Source organism: Tachysurus fulvidraco, chromosome 13 (genome assembly GCF_022655615.1).
Source record: "Tachysurus fulvidraco isolate hzauxx_2018 chromosome 13, HZAU_PFXX_2.0, whole genome shotgun sequence".
Taxonomy (NCBI): Eukaryota; Metazoa; Chordata; class Actinopteri; order Siluriformes; family Bagridae; genus Tachysurus; species Tachysurus fulvidraco.
The window spans coordinates 1,796,672-1,813,290 of NC_062530.1; the positions used below are offsets into that span (position 1 = coordinate 1,796,672).

Sequence of the window (16,619 nt, forward strand, 5' to 3'; positions counted from 1 at the left end):
ATTGGTTAGAAACATGTAGCTCAGCAGGAGTGGCTGCTGTGAAATGAGAGGAAAGTCTAAAACCAAAGCCACCGTGAAAGGATACAAACCCAGACCCCTGCATCTGCGCCTCTGTTTGTCTGGCTTGGTCTAAAATTATTAGTTTTTTTTATACATGGTGGTTTCTCGAGCTCGCTTTGACTGCAGAATGGATTCTTCTCAATGTCTCATCAGGTGAAGCAGCAGCAGCACAAGCGAGATGCTGAAATCAGCCTCCGAGCAAATGGATGGAATTACAGCTGGTGAGATTTATACTTCCTTTCTAAAATGTTCACGCTTCTGTGTGATTTCTTTGCGATCCTGTGTGTATGGGCTCTGGGTGTGAGAGTTTACCTTAAAGGGTTAAAAAGAGTGTTTCTGAAACATCTACAATTCTTCATGAAACGTCAGAAGGAGTGTGAAACTTTTTTTTTTCTCTCTGCTCATCCTCATCTTCATCTCTCTGTTTCTCTCTGCCCCCCTGCGGAGCCTCAAAGACTTCGTTCCAACAAACTAAGCAGCAACAGAAAAAAGAGCAGAGAACGTAGAGATGTTAATAAAGAGACCAAGTAATTTTATACACTATTAAATTAATTTAGAACTCTGAACTGATCGTTGCTCTGACCCTAAAAAAAGGTGCTTTGAAATTGAAGTTACTTCATTCATTCATCTTCTACCGCTTATCCGAACTTTTCGGGTCACGGGGAGCCTGTGCCTATCTCAGGCGTCATCGGGCATCGAGGCAGGATACACCCTGGACGGAGTGCCAACCCATCACAGGGCACACACACACTCTCATTCACTCACACACTACGGACAATTTTCCAGAGATGCCAATCAACCTACCATGCATGTCTTTGGACCGGGGGAGGAAACCGGAGTACCCGGAGGAAACCCCCGAGGCACGGGGAGAACATGCAAACTCCACACACACAAGGCGGAGGCGGGAATCGAACCCCCGACCCCGGAGGTGTGAGGCGAACGTGCTAACCGCTAAGCCACCGTGACCCCCTATGAAGCTTCTTTCTTTACTTTTAAGTGTATAAACCAAGAAACACTTGAAATATATGATACAATTTTCAGAAAAAAATATAAAAATATATAAAAAAATATTGTAATTATTTAATAAATATTTATATTTTATTATATAGCAAATGTCTTTATTATTTATTTTGTTGTCAGACTGTCTGTTTGTTAGTAAGTTTATTGGTGCTTAATTCCTTGAACCTTACACAGTTTCTCGCTCGTCTATCCCTAAAGGCCAATACGTTTCCTCCTGTATGAGAAAGGAATCGTTTCTACTCACACTCGCTGTAGATCTGAGCTCGGGTTCATAAAGACTCCGATAATGATCACAGGGAGCTCCTAATGGGGCTTAAACATCTCTAACTATGAATCTTATCTTCTGAGTGATTCGGATCTCAGAGCAACTCTGAACGAGGAACATACAGCTTTTATTTAAGAGCGAAGGCGGGGCTAAACCTGTTGCTAGGTGACACGTTCTTATGAAGACCGGGATCGGTTGTCTAATATAAAAGGAGCACTTTTAATAAAATCTGCTCTATTATAAACCTTCACTTTGTCTCTATGTTCAGATATTTGAGGTTATAACGTGTAGGGATTATGTTCGTGACCCATCATATTAGAGATGTTCTAACATCTGTATGTAATAAATGTAAAGGTTTACATCTCTGACTCTAACAGATGTTAGTGTATCTCTAAATGCCCTAGTGGCAGATTCTGACCTTATGAGCTCTTTTAAGGGTTAATATGCGTCACGAATAACTTTTATCTTTACTCGGATCTCTATAATTCTTCTCTATAACTGTAACTGTAAGAAAATCCACATTTCTAAGAATCGCTTTACCATTTTGGGATGAGGAGAAACTCTCTACACTAAGATTTTTCATGAATATGGTCCCTGAAGTGCAGGAACACAGAGGAAGTTTCTGACACACGTGCAAATGTTTATCAATTTTATTCAAATCAAAAAGTCTAAAGGTGTAAAGATTTGATGTGTGATTAGCATCTGCACGTTTCTCACGAATTAATTTGAATAAAAATCGAACAAAATCTATTTTCAATATTCAGATTAGTCTGGGGGGCACGGTGGCTTAGTGGTTATCATGTTCGCCTCACACCTCCACGGTCGGGGGTTCGATTCCCACCTCCTCCTTGTGTGTGTGGAGTTTGCATGTTCTCCCCATGAATTGGGGGTTTCCTCCGGGTACTCCGGTTTCCTCCCCCGGTCCAAAGACATGCATGGTAGGTTGATTGGCATCTCTGGAAAATTGGCCGTAGTGTGTGAGTGTGTGTGTGAGTGAATGAGAGTGTGTGTGTCCCCTGTGATGGGTTGGCACTCCGTCCAGGGTGTATCCTGCCTCGATGCCCGATGACGCCTGAGATAGGCACAGGCTCCCCGTGACCCGAAAAGTTCGGATAAAGCGGTAGAAGATGAATTAATGAATGAAATTTTATGAGATTTGATGTTCATCTCTGTGTGGTTTCTTTTGGAGTTTTCTCTCATTAAAGTTTAAAGAGGAAAAAAGTCACTTGTGAGGGAATATCTGTTTATATCTGCTACGGATGTCTTGAGTTTCCCTACGGGGGATTAATAAAGGTATATCTCATCTCTGATCTCTGAAGGATAACAGGCTCTAACTTGCTTCTTTGCACAATATGAATGTAGTATAAATTACAGTCTGTCATTTGGAAATAAATCAACATGTCAATTATCGGCAAACTGCTGTAATGTAAAAGGAATTATATATTTATATATATATATCAATAGATCACACGAGAATCACTTCGTCAGAATTAAACCATGTTTGGTTTGTTAAAAATGTTTGTTTTTGTTTGTCTTGTTTTTACGACTCTCTTCGTTTAGTTAATCCCTGATTAAATTTCCATTAAGAGCAGATCAGGCTTGAAGGGACAGGCATCCGTTGGACACCGTTGGGAAGGGAGGAGTTCACACTCACCTACAATTCTCTCTCAGAAGATTTTGTACATGAAACCTACCGTGATGTTATTTCCGACCCAGGGTCTGAGACCATCGTTACAGCGGATGAGATAAACCGTGTCCCGGCTCTTCTGGGATCTCCCACAGATCACTGTATGCCACTGAGGGCTCTACAGCTGGACGAGGATATTGTGAGGAGACAGAATCCCACCACTAGAGAGCGCACTGTCTTATTGTGGCTGGACAAAAGTCTGGTAGGTGTCAGTTAAGGATCAGTTAAGTTCCTACGGTATGTTGTTATGACTTATTAGATCAGCAACTGTTCTTGATGGATTTCAGCCAAAGCAGAACTTCCAGTTAGCTTTTATTAATGAACTATTCTGAATCGCTTCCATTGACTGCACCTGTTGAGTTTTAGTTAACTAAATTTGCTTTAACTAAATTTGCTTTAGTTTTTCTGTCGGTCGTCGTTTACATATCCTGCTACGATGAACACCTTTCTTTACATTCCCAGTACAGCATTTAGCAGACACCCTTATCCATGGCAATTTACATGTTATCTCATTTTATACAACTAAGCATTTAAAGCTTAAAGGCTTCGCTCAAGGGCCCAGCAATGATAGACATTTACATTTACAGCATGTGACAGACCCTTTATCCAGAGCGACGTACATAAGTGCTTAAATCTCTAACATTGAATACATTAATGCTGGTTCACTAGGTTACATACTTAAGATACCATGAGTTTAAAACATTTGTTCAAAGTTACAATGAAAAAGTGTCAAAGGTTTTTAGAAAAAATAGGTTAGAAAAAAATAAAGTAAAAAAAAAACAACAACAAAAAAACAGTGGTCCTAGTACCAAGCCTTGTGGAATGCCAGGCTTTAACATATAAAAAATGTATAAGATCTGATCCAGGGCTGTTTCTTTAACTACAACAAAACAAGTCTAGTCTGCCTTAAATAATTTTCTGTGTTTTATTGGAGTAGCTCAAAAAATAAATCCAAAGAGAGATATATCCCTGGTCAAAGGCCAGTATTAGGTTGTTTACTACTTTAACCGGCACTTTCTGAATTTTGACTGAAACTTCATGTATGGGATCTGCTGAACTACATGAATAAAGGATAGATTTAATTTTACATTTACAGCATAAGCTCTTATATCCAGAGTGACTTTTTTTTTTCTTTTTAATACAACTGAGCAATTGAGGGTTAAGGTCGGGGGCCCAGCAGTGGCAGCTTGGTGGACGTAGGAATCGAACTAACAACCTTCCGATTGGTTGACACCTTAACCACTAGGCTACCACATCCCTACAAATCTTTTTCTAGTACGCTACTTGTACATTTACTTAAGTATTGCTTTCTAGTACTTTATACAACACTGCACACCGTGAACACACACCCGGAGCAGTGGGCAGCCATTTATGCTGCGGCGCCCGGGGAGCAGTTGGGGGGCGGGTTCGGTGCCTTGCTCAAGGGCACATCAGTGGTATTGCCGGCCCGAGACTCGAACCCACAACCTTAGGGTTAGGAATCAAACTCTCCAACCATTAGGCCATGACTTCCCCCATAACAACATTTAGCCTCCATGGTCCAGGTCAGGTTTATTAATGAATGGTTTGATAATAGCCAGAAATTAAATGTCTTCAGAAAAACCTATAAATTTCTTAAAATTACATAACTATCTGGTTTTATTGCTAGATTTACATTTACAGCATTTGACAGTCATGGATATCCAGAGTGACTTACATTCATTATCTAATTTATACAACTGAGACTCAACGGCCTTGCTCAAAAGCCAAACACTGGAAGCCCTGGGATTCAGACTCTCAACCTTCTGACCATTAGGCCAAAACCTTATCCACTGAGCTACTTTCCTTCTTATTGCTAAATGTTGTGTTATGCACAATACAACTTTCATTACACTAGCTTGCATTTCTAACCTTATGTATTAAATATCTGTCATTAATTTAAACACACTTGTCCCCTGAACACCACAATGTGTTTTTTTTTATTCGGCTTGATTTGAACACAGCTTGCACAAATCACATAATTATTCCTCCACTGAATAAACACACTGCTATCACTCCCGTTGTTTTAATTGTTTCACCATGCCATCTAACCTGTATGATGACGATGTCAGTGATATGTGCATAGCATACTGTATGTATATTCCAAGCTAAACATTCTCATTTATGTCAAATGGCCACTCATTGGGTATTTATTCAATCCAGAGCCATGTGCTGTATGATAATCAGGACAGATTTCAACACAGCACATTTTTAGAAAGTTAGAAAATTGTTTACTTTGAGTCCGATTCGGCAAAGTATGGGTTAAGTGTCATGCCCAAGGGTTTACAGCACCAGACTGGTCTTGTATATTGGAACTAGCCCACTTATGGTTCATAGCCTAGCGAAGAAACAGGAACATCCAGTCAGTCATGTCATTCAAACCGGCAAGTCTCTGATTCGCTCTTTAACTACCTGGCTATCTTTGTTTTTAGGCCATGTCATGTAGAGACATCCATGATAGATACAGTACTGTATGTTACTAATAAGAAAGTACAGGATATATAAAGAAGAAAAAGGAAAGTAAAAAAAAAACAGCGGTCCTAGTACAGAGCCTTGTGGAATGCCAGGCTTTAACACATACAAATGTATAAGATCTCAGCCAGGGCTGAGAACAAAACAATTCTAGTCTGCCTAAAATAATGTTCTGTATTTTATGGTACTCATTATGTAGAAGCTCAAGAAATAAAAGCAGAGAGATTTATCCCTGGTCAAAGGCCAGTATTAGGTTATTTATTACCGTAACCAGCGCTTTCTGAATCCTGACTGAAACTTCATGTATGGGATTCCTGTGAAGGCACAAATTTAACTGCTGAACAATGTGAGATTAAGATTGTATGTTCTCTGTTCCTCACCTCTACTCTTCTACCCCTCACTTCATATATTCCCATCTCTTTTTCCTCCACCTCCTCCTCCTCCTCCTCTACCGACCTGCCGTGCGACACGTGTGCGCTCGCTACACAGACTCGCTAATGAGAAAGCTAAGAAAGCAGAGACAGTGTGCAGAGATCAGTATTCAGAACTAAGTGGGGTGAGCAAAAAAAGTAAAAATAGAGAGGGTAAAAAGAATAGAGGGGTAAAAAGAAAAATGAGAGATGGAGGAGGAGAATAAAGGAAGGAGAAAGGGAGGGAGAGTGCAGCTGCTGAGATCCAAGCTGCAAGACCGCAGCCTGATGTTAAAGACTGCTGCCTTCGCTGTGCTCCAAACCAGATGCTTAGGAGCCATAAACAGCCTCCAGACAGGGAAAAAAAACTCACGCACACACACACACACACACACACACACACACACACACTGAGCGACAGAAGACATCGATTAGAGCTCTGTTCATTTCAAGGTTTAGTGCTGTACTTATTTCCAGTTTGGAAGCAGTCGATGGTGCTACATGTGAGAAGAAGCAGGCAGGATCATGGCCGTGAGTCATGGAGTGTGACATTGAGTTTTACAAACATTTTACTTGGCTAAGAAAGGTAAGCTTCTACTACTAGTGCAACTTTATTTGTTTTTCTGTGTCTTTCTTTCTCCTACTTTAAATTCTGATTACAGTTCATTCTACATCGAATGTTCGGCTTGTTTATTGTGCTTGTTTAATAAAAGCTGCACGATTGCTGCGCACGCATTCCAGCATTCGAGGATAAATGTAGGTTGTCGTAGTAGTAGAAGTGTAGTTTTAATAGAAGTGAGATTCACGTGCGAGGGATTTGACCTGGCAGCCGCTCACACCGGCACAGACTCAGGAGTTTAAAAAAAAACCATCATCATAAATAATAGGAATATAGCGAGAACGAAGGATTATACGATGTGGTTTGAACAAAACACACACACACACACAAAAAACAATGTAGTCGACGTTCTGTATATACGGAGCTGCGCTAGATGTCCGTGTACATAAAAGAAGAAGGTGCTGTTGGATTCTGACTTCTGATTGGTCAGCAGAAGTTGATTCATTTTCTATAACAGCAGCTGTGACTGTAGTGCAGCTACAAATTATACAGTAGGTTTTACAAAAACATGCCTCTGTGGTAATAACTAAAAACTTTTGATACACCACTCGTTAATAAATAAAAAAGAAATTCACGCCATCTCTTTGTCAATTGTTTTCCCATAACCGAATGCCCCTAAGTGTTTTATTCTTTATTTAATAGGCACATATTTAAAAAAAAAAAAAAAAGTTAGTTGGCTTTTGTACGGTGGCTTAGTTGGGGGTTCGATTCCCGCCTCCGCCTTGTGTGTGTGGAGTTTGCATGTTCTCCCCGTGCCTCGGGGGTTTCCTCCGGGTACTCCGGTTTCCTCCCCCGGTCCAAAGACATGCATGGTAGGTTGATTGGCATCTCTGGAAAATTGTCCGTAGTGTGTGTGTGTGTGTGTGTGTGAGTGAATGAGTGTGTGTGCCCTGTGATGGGTTGGCACTCCGTCCATGGTGTATCCTGCCTCGATGCCCGATGACGCCTGAGATAGGCACAGGCTCCCCGTGACCCGAGAAGTTCAGATAAGCGGTAGAAGATGAATGAATGAATGAAAGTTAACCCTTAACTCGTTTTATCGACGTAGTCTGATTTTAAACATCTTACAAAATAATCATTCTATATATTAACTACAATAAATAGCCCAGCCTATAAAGCACGCTCTTTCGGTCATTAGCTCAATCACAAGTCCTCTGATACCAGAACCATCAGGAATGCGAACACGACGTAAGAAAGAATTTAGAGTTGGATTTAAGACAAACATCTTAAGACGTTGTAATCCAAGGTGTGTAAATGTAATGCTGTCTGGGACTGATTGCTGGTCTGTAGGACAACCTGCGAGCACTGGGCAACAACGAGAGCTATCAGGAACGACTCTGTCGACTGGAGGGAGATAAGGAATCCCTCGTGTTACAGGTAAGACGAAGGGGGTTGGTTCTGTTCTAAGGTCGTGTGTGTGTGCGTGTGTGTGCGTGTGTGTGTGTTTGCGTGTGTGTGTGTGTGGTGCTTTTTTAAAGACTGCCTTTATCTCTGTTGTGTTTCACACGAGTTTTAATCTCTTACAGACGTTTTAAAAACTTTGTATGAAGGATAGAAATGAGTGAATTGTTCATAAGCAGTTTTTAGATGAACCTTTAGATGACTGTTTAACTCTTATTAATTAATTATGAACTAAATTATAATACGGTTGTTTCCATTCAGCTAGTTTTATTCCCAACCAGCATTTATCCATTCATCAATCCATTCATTAATCCATTCAGTTGTAGCTATAAAGCTGGATTTTATCTAGTCTCTTAAATTTCATAACTTGTTCGATTCATATTTATTTATATATTCATTCATTTTTAATTCACAGATTTGATGTTAATACGTTTACACGCTTATAATATAAAACGATGCTAATTATCAGACAGATTATTCAAGCATTTTGGCTATAATGTTGGCTTTTATTCAACTTTTTCGATTAGATTTCTTCTCTTATTTACCCAGGTTATATCCGGCGAAGTTAAAAAGTCTTTCATCTTGCTCGGAGTAGTCATGAGTACGAACGGTAACGACGGTCGATGGCTGATGCTTACGGATGTGTACATAGGAAGTCGTTTTGTGATCCGTCTGGTAATCCCGCATGTTAGCCAGATCGTGTAACACAGTGGTGTAAAACTAGGTTTTGGCAGGAAGGCTGTCCTTCTTCTTCGGCTCTGTCGCACGCTCGAATGGTCGAGTAAAATTCCTCTGCGTTCAGGCCAAGTGCTGGAAACTTAAACGACAGACAATCCATCATCTTTCTGAACACCAAGTTATTTATTTATTTATTTATTTATTTATTTATTTATTTATTTGTGATTATAATGTTGCAGACATAATCATAATCCTCTGGGCCTCGGTTTCGCTCGCTCAGGATTATCAGCTCAGACTGTAGTCCACTGTTTCGAAACTCGTCGTGCTGCTTTATTACACGTTCACGGGTGTAGCAACAACCGACGGAGGACAAATCTAGACTGACACAAATCCTGTATCTGTGTTAGAGCTCGAGCTGTTATGTATTTATTAGTTCGATGTGAATGCTAGACAAAGAGAGGTATTAGTGTTGGACGAGGAGACTGGTTTGTTTTCATGAGAGATTTATGGCTTAAATAAATACTGAAGTTGCTCTCTCCCTCTCTTTTCTCTCTCTAGCGCGGTATGTGCGATAGCGAGAGTGGAGAGAGAGGTAGGGCGAGAAAGAGATGTAGAAGAGCGAGCAGAAAGAAGAGGATAAGCGAGATAGAGAAAGGCGATAAGGGCGTGGGCGAGGTGAGAGAGTCAAGGAGAGAGGAGGGAGACGAGAGAGAGAGAGAGAGGAGAGAGAAGAGAGATAGAGAGCGAGAGAGGAAGGAGAGAGAGATGAGAGAGAGCGAGAGAAGAGAGAGAGAGGACGAGATAGATAGCGAGGCGAAGAGAGAGCGAAAGGGGGAGAGAGAGAGAGAGAGAGAGGAGGAGAGAGAGAGAGAGAGAGAGAGGGAGAGAGAGAGAAGGAGGAGAGAAGGGAGAGAAAGAGAGGAGGGAGAGGAGAGAGAAAAAGAGAAGAGAGCGAGAAAAAAAGAGAGAGGAGAGAGGGAGAGATAAGGATCCTAGATCTCTCTATATGAGATCTCTTCTCTCTCTCTCTCTGTCTCTCTCTCTCTCTCTCACTCTCTCTCTTTATCTCCCTCTCTCTCTTTCTCTCTCTCTCTCTCTCTCTCTCTCTCACACTCTCTCTCTTTCTCTCTTTCTCTCTGTTTAACTCGCTATACAAACACACAGGTGAGTGTGTTGACAGACCAGGTAGCGGCTCAAGGAGAGAAGATCAGAGACCTGGAGAATTCCCTTGAAGAGCACCAACTCAAGCTGAACTCCACAGAAGAAATGCTGCAGCAGGTACGAGAAATATTCTTCACTACAGCTTCGTGTAAGAATTCATGAAGTTCACGTCCATTAAAATAGATTTCTTTAGAATCGATCTTTTAAAAAAAAAATCACAGAGAGCAATTTTGTTGCTCGACTTCGTCCGGAGAGGATGTGATCACGAACGTCTCACGGACGCCGGTCTCACGTTCACGCCGGTGGCTATGTGACGTGACAAAGCAAACGGAAGTCAGACCTTTTTCACGAGACCTCGAGGAACCGTTGGTGAAGTCTGTGAGGAAAATGAATTAGAAGAAGTTAAGTAAAGTTTAACCTGGTGAAATGTAAATAAAGAAGAAGTGACGTGACTGTAGACTTTTTTTTAAATGGGAGGATGAGATACTGTATTTGTTCCTACTTGCAGATCCTGAACCAGTTTTTGGGTATGAAGTGTTTCATTTACCCAACGGCATTAAGACTCCAAATAGAAGCCAATGATCAGAAAGAGCAGCCATTTTTTTTGCCTTCTTATTACACCAGGATACTGTAATATCCTGCATTTTTTTTCAGAACGATTATTTTATGTTTACTTTTAATTTTTTAATTTTCAAGTGGTTCTCTAGCTGGTTGCGTATCTGTGGAAGCTGCAACCCATTTGTAAACAATCGTAATGCTTGTTAATTAATGACCAATATATAACTAACCAATGCCCAAAAACACTGCTGGGATAAAAGTCTAAATTTTGTTAAATCATATAACACGAGTGTTTTGTGATTTGCGATTAGTTTAGTAGTAGGGACAAAGTACATCAATCCCTCCATCTCTCTTTTACTCGATGAAGCAGCTACATTCTTGTTCTGTAGTGTAGTTATTTACAGTTCTCACTCTACAGAAACTCTCTTTTGTAGCGTTCTAGTGTGACAAAAAAAAAAAAAAAACTCATTCAAAAATAAGATGTCTACAGTTCTCCATGAAAGTGAAGCACTATGTTCTCAGGTGTTGAAAGAACCTCATTCATTCATTCATTTTCTACCGCTTATCCGAACTTCTCGGGTCACGGGGAGCCTGTGCCTATCTCAGGCGTCATCGGACATCGAGGCAGGATACACCCTGGACGGAGTGCCAACCCATCACAGGGCACACACACACTCTCATTCACTCACACACACACACACACACACTATGGACAATTCTCCAGAGATGCCAATCAACCTACCATGCATGTCTTTGGACCGGGGGAGGAAACCGGAGTACCCGGAGGAAACCCCCGAGGCACGGGGAGAACATGCAAACTCCACACACACAAGGCGGAGGTGGGAATCGAACCCCCGACCCTGAAGGTGTGAGGTGAACGTACTAATCACTAAGCCAACATGCCCCCCCTTGAAAGAACCTATCAGGGTTATTTTAAAGCTCTTGTTTAGAGTCACAGATTTTACAAAGTTACCAAACCTCGACTTGAACTCTGACTCAGACGTTGTTGTGCTCTTTTGTGTGCAGATCGTTTAGTCTGTCTGTCTACCGCTGTTTATCATCCTTGGTTTTTTTTTTCTTTTTCCATTCGCTTCTATTTTTACACCATAGCATTCCAAAGCATTATTGTTAACGTTAATCATTACATTTTGATCGGACTTCGTTTGTTTTCATTTACCGTTCGAATATGTGTCTGTTTTTAGATTTGCTTTTCAAATTAAAACCAGATGTCTAAAAAGTTAGATCTTGTGTTCTTAAGTTTTGAAGCTTCACAAGAGGAAATAGCTCAAGGTCAGCTCACTTTTCCTTGACAACATAAATATTTGACGGGGTTGTGGAATACATGCAGTTTGTGCCCAGTCTGGATGGTGTAGTCTGGCCAGGTGAGCCGATCGTCGGCTGCCGAGATTCGTCAGCCAAGCGTAGAAGATTATTAGCAGGAAACGAAAAACATGAAAAAGAGGGCCAAAGTACATGAAACAAGATGAAGAGATTATCCAGTTTTTCTAATAGCATGTTAGATAGACAACTAACGTTTATCCACAGTTAGAAAATTTTGTGCAAAATGGATTAGTAGCTGTGATTCGACTGGGAATGTTGACATGATTCCTCCGGAAACAGGTGGTCAGTGTGATTGTGAGGTAAAGTCGAGATGTTTGACTAATTTACACTTCAGCCAATAGAGTCACAAATCAATAAATAAATAAATAAATAAATAAATAAATAAATAAATAAATAAATAGGGGGGCATGGTGGCTTAGTGGTTAGCCTGACACCTCCAGGGTTGTGGGTTCGATTTCCGCCTCCACCTTGTGTGTGTGGAGTTTGCATGTTCTCCCCGTGCCTCGGGGGTTTCCTCCGGGTACTCCGGTTTCCTCCCCCGGTCCAAAGACATGCATGGTAGGTTGATTGGCATCTCTGGAAAATTGTCCATAGTGTGTGTGTGAGTGAATGAGAGTGTGTGTGTGCCCTGTGATGGGTTGGCACTCCATCCAGGGTGTATCCTGCCTCGATGCCCGATGACGCCTGAGATAGGCACAGGCTCCCCGTGACCCGAGAAGTTCGGATAAGCGGTAGAAGATGAATGAATGAGTGAGAATAAATAAATAAATGGATAAAATGTCCCTTAATATCTACTGATATGATCATAATAGAAATAATAGGAAACATTCTTTTAAAATAAATAAATAAATAAATAAATGAATAAATAAATAAATAAATAAATAATATTCATCCATTCATTATCTCTTTTTGATAGAAATTTATTTTGGATTTTTTTATTTCAAGGCCACTTTAACAACTTTTCCACCTTATTTTCTGACAGACTTTAATCGCCCATTTCTGTTTTATTTGTGTTTCTGTTTTTAAAAGCACTGCCGCTGATTGAATCTACAGCTTTGGCTTCCTTTTAATGGGAAGCATTTTAGAAATGTGGTCATTATGAGGTTTTGGCCTCCGAAAGTCAATCCGCTCCCAGTGACATAGCCTTAATATTTTCCATCTGCAGTCTCGAAATGGCACGAAAGCGAGCATCCTAATGTGGGACGATGTATGACAAATGTACGGCTGTTAAAATCACCTTCGGGCCGGTCGGTGAAGTCAGCGTCTGCTTTTAAACAGATGGCTTAAAGACCAAAATATTGTTTTTGTCACTGATTCTGGGTGTGTTTTCTTCTGAGTGCCTGGATTAAATATAAATTTCTTGAGTGTTTTGGAGACTCTCTTTCCTGCCCCCCCCCCCTCTCTCTCTCCTGTCATACAGTTGGAGAGAGGGGAAGTAAATATAGCCTTCATAGTCTGTGTATATTTAGCCAACGTGAAGCAGAAGCTCCACAGTGTTCAGGGAAATTTGTTAAGTAAAAGGTTTCACATCTGGGTTTGCGTATATATCTGTGTGTGTGTGTGTGTGTGGGATTGTCTAGGAGTTACTGAGCAGGACTGCGTTCGAGTCGCAGAAACTAAATCTGATGGATGAGGTTTCCTCTCTGAACCTGAAGCTGGTGAACATGGAGGAGAGACAGAGTCCCAGCACTGAGAGACAACACAAAGCCGAGGTATCGTACTGCCGTAGACGCCGGAATAAACCACTCGGGCTTGGACGGGGTTCATACGCATGTCTTTGAGATAAAGTAGAAGTTTGTACGCTTCATTAAGTCAGGAATAAACCACTATGTGTTGTGCGGTTATGGGAAAATAATCAGTCTTTGTGTGTGTGTGAGGAAAGCAAAGTGTTTAGATTGAAAGAAAGAGAGCGTGCTTTTTATCCTTCTTGTAGGGAGACATTTCATGTGTAATGTGTAAAATACTGCAAAATGAGTTAATTCCTCTTTTACTCACACAATATCGTCCCTTCTCCTGCTTCTCTTTTTCTCTTTCTCTTCTCTGTCCTGTAAAAGTCGGCATACTCGAAGTTAAAGCTTTACCTCGGACTGTTACAGAGCGCTGACACTGTAAACACTGTAAACAATGCTAGATATTATTCATATTATTATTATTATTATTATTATTATTATTATTATTATTGCTCATATGTAGAAATGATCATGTACCAGTGCACTAATAGAAACCTGCGATCTGCAGCTGCGATACCGCCAGAGCTGCTGTTTGACCGTCGACCAATCAGGTTTAAGAATCCAACAGCGCTATGGTATAAACAAATTTAGGAAAAACATATCTGTACATATCAACAGTATTATTTTCCCCACAACCATATAGGTTTGGGTTCAAATCCCAGTTCAAGTGATCAGTTCTTGAGATTTGTGCTCAACTTTGTCCATATAGTCAGTTTTAATGCTAAACAGTGTTCTCGTGCTAATCCAAAAAAGTGAATTTACACTTGTTAGAGGATCCAGTACACCGCCACTGGTCAGATTTACATCCGTGCGTACGACAGTCTATTTGTAAGAACTAATTTGTGGGTTTTCTTAAACTAATTACAGTTTTGCAAAATGAAAGCTTATGTGTGAGATGTAATTACTGGGTTAGCAAAAAGAGCTGGGGTTTGTTGATGTAAAATATATCTTGCCTTAGGATTTGTGGAACGTGTGCAGAAGTGTGGGTGAAATGTGTGTGTGTGTGTGTGTGTAAATATGTTGACTCACTGAACAAATTGAAGCTACGCCCATTATATCATCACATAGCGTACTCTCGAATATCAAAAACGTGATGATTTCTAATTAGTCTTGGATCAAATTTGACAAAGCAGCACACAATTCACTGTAAATATATAACAATGATCACAGCAAGTCTACTAAATTATTTATATATATATATATATATATATATATATATATATATATATATATATATATATATATATATATATAATGAGAATGCTCACATTTAATGATTATATCCATAACACTCCATCACCAAGCTCTCTTTATTTCTCTAAATTAAGGCGAATAAGACAAAAACTTGCAGATTGTTATGTTAATGCGAATAATTATCTCTGACACCGGAGACTCCTTCCATAAATGCTAAATGATTAACATTTCACCACGTATTACTATGCACTTCACCGTATGAGTTATTGTGAATGAGCTGTTGCTATAGTAACGATAACGTACTGTATTAGAACGAGCGCGATGACGTCAATATTAACCTCGGCTGCTCTTATCGTCGGTCGATCGTCTTCGACCGATCCTACCGATTTGAAGTGTTACTGCATGGATGTGACTGCATGGATAACTACATTACTTAATTCCAGGTATTATAAGTTAGGACATATTAATAAACTCTAAATATTCAATTTTATCCATTTTTTAATTTATATTAGTTATTGCAATAATTTGCTTTAGTTCCAGCTTTACAATCAGGATCTGTATTTTAAGCTGAATTAAAAAATGCCACAGAGAAAATCACAAGCTGTCCCTGTGCTCTGACAACTGCTGGTGTGACCGAGCTCTAATCGGGCTCACAACATTCCCCTGACATGCCATGCTTCTCCCGTAAGCAGCGAATCCCTCCCACCGTGACCCTCTCTGCTGCGCTCTATAGATAGCAATCATATGTCAGCCATCTCATCTGCTGTGTTTTCCTGCCACACTATCACATGATACTTCCTCCCCTTCCATGCCACTCATTGCTTAACCGTTGTTTACGCAAGCTCAAATGCTGAACTCAACTCTACGGTCTTAATTATCCCTTTTCCATTTTTTCCATTTTACATCTCAGGCTCATTACTTTTTACATCCTGAGTGGCTTTAAACAAAAGGCCTTATACTTGAGTCCTTACCTTGCAGAAATCAGGTCAGTGACCTGTTTATTTTGGCTGGAGGGCTTGATTTTGCAAGGACGTGCCAATGGCAGTACTTTTGCTGCCTTTCCTATTCCTCTCCTGCTGCATGCTATTTTCTTCATTCTGGCTTAAAAAATTGTACCACAAAGTGAAATGATCCAGAAATGTTCCAGACTATTAAATTTATGAAAGTAAAAAAGCAGAGAAATGGACACGTATGCAGTCGAGTTACACCTCGACTCTCGGTTGCTTCTCTGGCGGACGATCCCTTCTAGTAGTAGCGGTTCATAATCTACACCATAATCATTCCATTTCCTTATGAATCGTTCTCTCTGGCACTCTGTGGGCCGTTTAACATCCCTGATATTATTTATAACTTTGTCCGAGACTTGTTCAGATATCTCCTTTCTGTTCTTCCGAGAAAAGGTATATTTATGTTGAGATGATGTGACGCTTCAATGACACCAGTTTTGGACTCTCTGCAACTTCTCCAATTGATTTTTTCATGTTGTCAAAGTCATCAGGAAGATTTCATATAAAGGCTCGAAGTGTTTGAGGTGGGAGAATTCACCCAAATTTACACCCAAATTTACCCCTAGGGTAACTGCAATATTCATTCATTCATTCATTCATTCATCTTCTACCGCTTATCCGAACTTCTCGGGTCACGGGGAGCCTGTGCCTATCTCAGGCGTCATCGGGCATCGAGGCAGGATACACCCTGGACGGAGTGCCAACCCATCACAGGGCACACACACACTCTCATTCACTCACACACTCACACACTACGGACAATTTTCCAGAGATGCCAATCAACCTACCATACATGTCTTTGGAGGAAACCGGAGTACCCGGAGGAAACCCCGGAGGCACGGGGAGAACATGCAAACTCCACACACACAAGGTGGAGGCGGGAATCGAACCCCCAACCCTAGAGGTGTGAGGCAAACGTGTCAACCACTAAGCCACCGTGACCCCCTTAAGCAATATGCCTACCCATATGTTTTAGGTATGTGGGAGAAAACCAGAGA

At 40.7% G+C, this 16,619-nt stretch overlaps 1 protein-coding gene across 8 annotated transcripts in view; it reads left to right on the forward strand.

Moving 5' to 3' along the window:
• The window catches only part of ppfibp2a (PPFIA binding protein 2a), a 37,683-nt gene that overhangs the window by 3,274 nt on the left and 17,790 nt on the right, over window positions 1-16,619 (forward strand). For 4 of the 8 annotated variants that reach the window (XM_047822620.1, XM_047822619.1, XM_047822623.1 and 1 more), the window contains exons 2-6: window positions 214-281; window positions 2,933-3,234; window positions 7,842-7,928; window positions 9,795-9,908; window positions 13,271-13,402. In XM_047822620.1, coding sequence (XP_047678576.1) covers window positions 239-281; window positions 2,933-3,234; window positions 7,842-7,928; window positions 9,795-9,908; window positions 13,271-13,402 — 678 coding nt within the window. In that variant the 5' untranslated portion in view covers window positions 214-238. Of the gene's footprint in view, window positions 1-213; window positions 282-2,932; window positions 3,235-4,477; window positions 6,519-7,841; window positions 7,929-9,794; window positions 9,909-13,270; window positions 13,403-16,619 lie in introns of those variants that run through there. The other 4 variants (XM_047822621.1, XM_027160296.2, XM_027160300.2 and 1 more) reach the window with 4 other exon arrangements.